The following is a 7,554-nucleotide window of genomic DNA, read 5'->3' on the forward strand; positions in this document are numbered from 1 at the left end:
GTCTGAGATTGATTTCAGTGATCCAAAGAACCCTGAGACACAATACCATCCATGAGTTTAATTGAAAAACAAAAAATTTAATCTTTATGACACTTAAATACAATTTGCATAATAATTTGGAACGCGGTGTACAAACAAACTTAAGTTTACTGGTGTCAGCTTTTCTAGAACTGAAGACTGTTACCGTAGTTTTTTCACTATTGATTTTCAATTTCCATCTCTCACAAAAAACACACATCAGATCTATTGCCTTCTGTAGCCCCTCCTTTGAAGTAGAGTATGACAATTGTGTCATCCGCATAAAACAGTACTATAAGTTGAATATAATTATCAATCATTTCATCATCAAAGTTAATAAACTGACAGCCATTGTATTTTAGGTAATCCTTCAGATCATTAATTAATTAAACAATGCAAACAACAGTGGAGATAAATTTTGTCTAACTCCTGCTAAACTTACAAAAAACTCTGACTTAATTCCATTCACAAAGACAAGATTTAATATTTTTTATGCATATTTACTACTAAATCCAGGAATTTACCCTTTACACTAGGGGTGGAGGAAAAAAATTGATTTTTAGATGCATCGAGATTCTGTCTTGAACGATGCGAGCATCGATGTGGAAAACTCATAATCGATTTTAATTTTATTTTTATATTTATTTTTCAAATTACCGTGACTCCTCGACCATTCTATTGACGTAATTCCAACGGATTCTGAAAGCGGGGAAGCGGAGCTTTCCAGTGATATACGTTACATTACGATAGTGATGTCATTACCTGTGGAGGAGGGGAGGGAAGTGAGCACAGCAGGAGGAGTGCAAGTTTGAGTGATTTAGCTGTGTTTTAGCGGAGTTTTGGTGGCGTTTTCTTTGTAAATAATATTTAGTGTTGTAAATAATAGTATTTGTGGTTTTTTGAGAGCTTTTGAGTTTTTTTATGTCGTGTTTTTTGAGCGTTTTGCCACCGTTCGTCTTTTTTTTTTTTTCAACAATAGTTCGTGTTTTTATAGTTCATAGATAGTTATAGTCAGTTATAGTTTTGTAAATACTGGAGGAGAAATGTCGAGGAGGTCGACGAGGGACAGGAGAGTCCCGTTGAGATTTGTGGATGAGGAGGATGGACCGGTGGAGTGTAGTCATCTCAACCACAGTAAGTAATACAGTTTGTATGCATTGGATATGTATTCCCAGCATTATTTTAATAATGTTTTTCAATATCTAGTGTAAATTTTCTTATTGGCTCATTTTAGAATCGAGACTCGTTTTATAATTGAAAGCGTTGCCCTCGGCATTGAATCGAATCGTGAGGTGCCTAGAGATTCCCACCCCTGCTTTACATGTCTCTATAATTATCACAATCTGCGGCATCACTTTTTCTCTTAAAGACTGGCACAATCAAACCAAGAGCCCAGTCTTCGGGAAAAATACCAGTATCAAAAATTTTATTAAATAAGGAAATATATACCGGCAGAGAGATGCTTGCTGTGCTTTTGATATACTCATTTAAGATTCGATCAATTCCTCCTGCTTTCCCAGGTTTTAATTTTAAAATAACCTCCTTTATTTCTTGCACAGTAAAACTAGAATTTAATAAATCACTACCACAAGTGTGTTCAACATAGGTGACTTCAGGTATCTCGTCTATTTGTACTTCCCAGTCAGATAATCTTTTAAAATGCTCATAGAATTCTTAAGGTGAAATTGCGCAACTTTCATTACTTCTGTCAGAGCCATTAAAGGACAACTTCGGTATTTTTCAACCTGGGCTCTATTTCCCCGACAACTTCGGTATTTTTCAACCTGGGCTCTATTTCCCCATGTGTATGTGTGCGTATGATTCATGCGTACCACTTGTTCTAAAATTGGTTCAGTATTGAGGCGCGAAACGAGCTAAAACGGTAATGGGGGCAAATGCGTCCCGTATAAAAGTGCTTTTTTTCGCCACTGACCGGTTCAGATCGCCAGTGTTATCTCTGTAGATAGCATATTGTAAACGGCCCTGGGGCAGTGGTGACTGTGAATGAGTGGAGTCAGCTGTCAGTCAGTGTTGGAGCAGAGAGGGGGATGGCGTCCCCGCTCGGTACTGTAAGTGAGTATGTGTGTGTGAGCCCAGGTTGAAAAATACCGAAGTTGTCCTTTAAGTATCTTCCAGAAAAGCTTTGGATTGTTAGACTTTATACTCATCAACTCTCTATTAAAATTGTTTCTATAAACCCTCTGTGCTTTGCTTAATTCTTTCTTGTATTCTTTACTTTTTTGACATATTAAGTGCTAACCTCGTTTTTATGTAGTTTATGCATTTTCTTTGCTTCTAAGTATTCTTGCCTTTTTAATCCATGCTGCGCTTTTACTACGTTTCTGGCCATTTCTAGTTTTTACTATTTTTTTAGGAAATGTAACCACTGCACTATTAATCATAATAGTACATACCTCCTTTGTGACTTCATCCACTGATAGATTGTCTAGATCAAATAACAGATTATCCACCTTATTAAGCTGAATGATTCTTATAAACTCATCTACATTGTTTTTATCCCATTTACCAATTAGTGCTCGATTTTCACTATTTGCAGCTGTGGGGTTTAACTGGTTCCTTGTCAAACCCTCTGCCCATAGATAATCATTGTCAGAATTCACAATGATGATGGGGGGAGATGACAGACCTTCTCCACGAGTTGGTCCTCGGTTTCTTCATCAGTTTCCTCAATCCCATTGATGCAGACATTTTCTTTCGGACTGTACTGCTGAAGTTCATCCTCTTTATATCTGCTTTCCAGTATGCTTTTGTCAAGCTTGTAACAGTCCACTGATGCACTAAATTGCTTCTGCACTGCTTTGACTATTGCTGGTACTGCTGCTTTAATGGTAATCAACACGACTTTAGCCAAGTCTTCAGTGTCAAAATTAGTCAAAACTGAGTCGCATTCGGCTTCGATTGCGGCCACTATGTCCACGTGCATAGCTTCATCTTCTTCCTCATCTCTCATGCCTTTAATCACAGCCTCCTCCTCCTCCTTGCTTGTCTCAACCCTGTTTGAAAGAAACGCTCCATGTTTCGCGGCCTTGGACTTCTTCCACCTCAGTAGAGACTTCTCAGTTCCACTTCTGTAACCGGCGCCGGTCTTTATGGCGTTGTCCTTTGTTCGCGCACCAGACCGGTGCCCCTTGCCCAAACTTTCTTTACCATCGGCCTCGTACTTCTCCTACACGGCACCTTTCACCATCGGTGCCTTATCAGCACTCGACAGTGCGAGCGTTTCACTCGCATTTGCGACTAAAAATAGGTGTGTGCGAACTGTAAAAAATATTAGGGGCACATGTGCGCATTAAAAAAATCAGCCGAAGCAGCCTATATTTTTGTCAATAAAAAAATAGGATAATCTAACCGCAAATGTTGGCAGAACTCCAGCCGCCTTCCCTCTTCCCCGTGTGACACGGTTATAGGTGGTTTTCCAAGCCACTGTCGGCACAATGAATATAAGTCCCACTGTCGGCAGCATGGAAATAAGTCAAAGTGTGGAGGAGACGGACCGGGTTAAGCGGCGGACTTCTGGGGAAACCTGTTCTGTTCTCCCCGCAGTTAGGGACCGTTCTCCACGGCCAGGCTGTCGGCTGTATATAAGTCCTGTAGAGTTTCAGAGGACCTGGAGAATGTTTTAGGATAGTAATAGAGTTTCAGAGGACCTGGAGAATGTTTTAGGATAGTAATAACATTATATAAGATAAAAATCATATTGCAAAGATAATATATACAAGATAATAACATTAAAGACAAAATTAAATTACAATACTTTTTCAAAACTTGATGATTTTACCTTTTCTTTACATTTTCTATACAAATTCATTAAATAATTTTGCTTGTAAATGTCTATTTGCATCACGTTTATTAAGGAAAACACATTATTTGATAAATTTACATTGTGCCCCTGAAGTTCTTTGTGCGCTCCTTACTTTTTCAACTTAGGAGCAGATGTGCTCCTTGGGAAAAAAATTAGTGTCAAGCCCTGCTTATTAGGTTCTCTCGGGTTCAGGTTGCTTCTTGGGTTAGAGCGAGTCATTTTACCAGTACGCGACATAGACGCCATCTCACCACCGCTTCCTCATACAAATAAGCGTTTTTTTTTAAAATTATTATTACACCAGAGGTTCGTTTACACTCCGAGCTGCTTATTCTCTTATTATTCTTGGTCAGGGGTTTCTAAAGACTTTCTAAAGACTTTTTTTCAAGTAAATCTCAGCAACTCTCTGTTCCAACTTCAAACCAGCAGCGCCCCACATACTCCGTCTGCGCTGCGCAGCGCCGTGCACTTAATTTCCACAGCGCGTGCCACGCAGCGTGTCTGGAGCGTCCCAGAAGTGCCACAGGTCTATTTTTCAGCGACTGCGCGTCCATAGCACGTCAAGCCATGTAACTCAGATCGCACCAAACCGGAAATGGAACGCACACAGCATCCAGTGAATTTCAAAATACAACACAATGCATGGACTACAGATTGTAAATCTTGTAAAGCTGTCAATCAGTTCAAGGGTCTGAGCAAAGATGGACGAGGACAAACTCATAGTTTAAGTGGAAAACCATAGTATTTTTGTATGACACCACACATCCTTTCTACAAGGATACAAACTGAAAGGAGAAGACGAGAGAGTGAAATTGCAGGAGTTTGGGGAGTGAATGGTGCTTTTTATCGCGTGATTTCGCAGTTCCCACTGACTCAGGGTTATGCTGAACTGGCTTTGTGAAATGGAAAACTCAGTTTCCCTCATCTCAGGCTTAACATACTCAGAGTTTTCACTAATCCTGCTTTCTGAAATAGGGCCCAGGTATACTCATATGACAGCATTATACTATGCAACGTACTGATTAAACTGTTACTCATCAGCATCACACATATATGCCAGCAAAACGCCTGTCAACAGACTGATTTCACTGGTCATAAAATAAATGAAAACACACAGATGCAGCCTACATGATACAAAGTAGCTGGCCTGTGGTAAGTGTCAGCCTACACAGAGTACCAAGCTAGTCTGCAGGAGTGTTTGTGTTGCTTGACAGCAGTCCAGTCCCAGTCTAGATGTGGAACTATTTGTATTGGCGGAGTCAAATAAATCATTTAATAAACAAACAAATCATAACCTGTTCTCACTTTTTCTGGTTAATAAATTGCGCTTGTAGAACTGCTGTATAAAAGCAATGTCACACTTGATGTCGTGCTGATGTACGGAATATTGGCACGCCTGTGACCTTAGCCGTGCTGATATACAATACAACAGTATTCCCTCTGGTGTGATATTGCTTAAATATTGAGCAACTGATGAAACTTAAGCCCTTTTTAGATAGGAATTGTGCAAATTTGCAGGAAAGCCCAATCAGTCTTTTTTCAGCATTGGCAGTATAAAAAAAATCGGGGAGTGGCAAAATGCCGCCTTCCTACTTTTGTTTATACAGAATGCGCCTTTTTCGGGGCAATGGGGGGTGTGACCAAGTAACAAAACGTGTAGCTCAGCGTGTGACGTAAACAGTGACATGGGAGGGAAGCCGCAGCTAGTCAGTCCTTCACCGATTCCTTTCTGAAGTGTGTTTAACACACCGGCGAAAACGGCCGGCAACAAAGCAACGGCTCTTGTATTTTTGAAAAGGACACGCCTTCTCGGAAATGTGCGCTCCTCCTTTTCTTGTCCGCAAGGAAACAAACACACAGAGAGCTTGAAAATGGATGCCGAGAGATTAAACTCCGTTTTATCAAACGCGTGCTCATCCGTGAAGAAAATATTTTTTCCAGCGGATGTCTTAGTTACAACATGATTGAGCTAACTGGAGTAGCTTCAGTAGCTTTGCTGTTGCTGTTAGCTGTCCCTGTCAGCTGCAGCCACTGATGCTTTCTAGACATCNACACTACTAGTGTTACACAGTATACTGGTACCAATGGTAGACTGTGGTACTAAAACACCACGGTACATATGATACCATAATGTTGGAGTACCGTAGTACTACGATACCTCATGGTACCACTACTGTGGGATAAGTTCGAAGTCCAATCGCAAGAGGGTGAGTGTCCATGCGCCGTCCAATAACGGGGTGCGCTGGCCACCTGGCACTCAGCTGCTGCAGTGGTTTGTTTTCCAGTGACATTTCAAGTATTAGCTGAGCTATTGAGTATCTTTAAGCAGTGAAAGTTATTATTTATTTCTTTTTACTTGTAGGCTAGATTTGTTTATATATGCTACAGTGATTTGTTTTCCACAGAGCTCTACGGTGCGAGCATTTTACTCGCATTTGCGAGTAAAAATAGTTTTGTGCGAGCAAAAGAAATCATTCAGGAGCACGCTGTGCGAGTACAGATTTCAACCAGCAGCAGAAACGAAAGGCGAATCCTGCCAGTTGTGGGTTGAACGGGGGTCAACTTACCGGCGATGGAGAAGCCCGGCTCCAGGTCCAAAAATTTCTACCAATTATTTTTTGGTACCGTGACAACACCACTTGCTACTAGCTGTTCGCTAATTCCTGCTATCAGCTGTTTCCTGTTTATCCACCACCAGTGGGTCGCATGTGCGGCGTCATCAACAACCCCTCCCGTTGCGGAAGGCCGCCTTGGTCTTTTTAAACTAAAAGGGTTCTGGCAATATGACTGCCCTATGAGGCGGAAAATTGGGTACCTCGGGTCAACTCGCCAATCCGGCTTTCTGTGTCTACACGCTTGCAGCTTGCCGGCAAAACGGCCCAACATTCACGTAAAATCTGGCAGTGTAAAAGGGGCTTTTTATTCTATTAGGGAAACACAAAAAGGCTGATTTCACATCTTTTTCCTCACCCAGACACTGGAGCAGGTCTTAAAGCACAGTAGCCAGAGAAGCTAAAGACTGTTAAAAACACAGTTTCTCACAGTTAAAGTTCTCGCCATCTACTTTATCCATGTAAGTGTTAATGTTGTGTAAAAAGCTTTAATGAATGTAAGTGTTAATGTTGTGTAAAAAGCTTTAATGAATTGAGTGTGTCCCTTTTTTAGCACCATGAGTGAGTTGGAGGACATCAGCCACCACATTCATGACAGAATATCATCCTTACAGCGCCTGCTGGATCTGTCAGTAGTTGGTATGACACAGTGATTTTTTTTTTTTATTAGACAAATCTGGTAACATTCGGTTTCTGTTTTATTACTATGCAGAGCAAAATTTGGGTGTCTTAAAGTGTGTCATTGTTTATTTTTTTCTCTCTACATTGAGAATTTCCCCAAAATAAGATCAAGAAACTTGGACAAGAGCTCTTTGCACTCGAGAGACTTCTGGAGGAGTTTGAAAAATGTGTTGATCAACAGAAAGAGCAACTGAGGCATCTTAAGGTAAACTGGCCTGTAGTTTTTGCAGCTAATGCTGGTCGTAAAATCAATCAATCAATCAATTTTATTTATAAAGCCCAATATCACAAATCACAATTTGCCTCACAGGGCTTTACAGCATACGACATCCCTCTGTCCTTATGACCCTCGCAGCGGATAAGGAAAAACTCCCCAAAAAAACCCCTTTAACGGGGAAAAAAAACGGTAGAAACCTCAGG

At 40.8% G+C, this 7,554-nt stretch overlaps 1 protein-coding gene across 3 annotated transcripts in view; it reads left to right on the plus strand.

The window, feature by feature from the left end:
* The window catches only part of ska1 (spindle and kinetochore associated complex subunit 1), a 283,761-nt gene that overhangs the window by 221,718 nt on the left and 54,489 nt on the right, over positions 1-7,554 (plus strand). For 2 of the 3 annotated variants that reach the window (XM_050072297.1, XM_050072295.1), the window contains exons 2-3: positions 7,007-7,092; positions 7,224-7,339. In XM_050072297.1, the coding sequence (XP_049928254.1) occupies positions 7,011-7,092; positions 7,224-7,339 (198 nt within the window). In that variant the 5' untranslated portion in view covers positions 7,007-7,010. Of the gene's footprint in view, positions 1-6,815; positions 6,915-7,006; positions 7,093-7,223; positions 7,340-7,554 lie in introns of all 3 variants that reach the window. The other variant, XM_050072296.1, reaches the window with a different exon arrangement.

This window comes from Epinephelus moara, chromosome 20 (assembly GCF_006386435.1).
Source record: "Epinephelus moara isolate mb chromosome 20, YSFRI_EMoa_1.0, whole genome shotgun sequence".
Classification (NCBI taxonomy): domain Eukaryota; kingdom Metazoa; phylum Chordata; class Actinopteri; order Perciformes; family Serranidae; genus Epinephelus; species Epinephelus moara.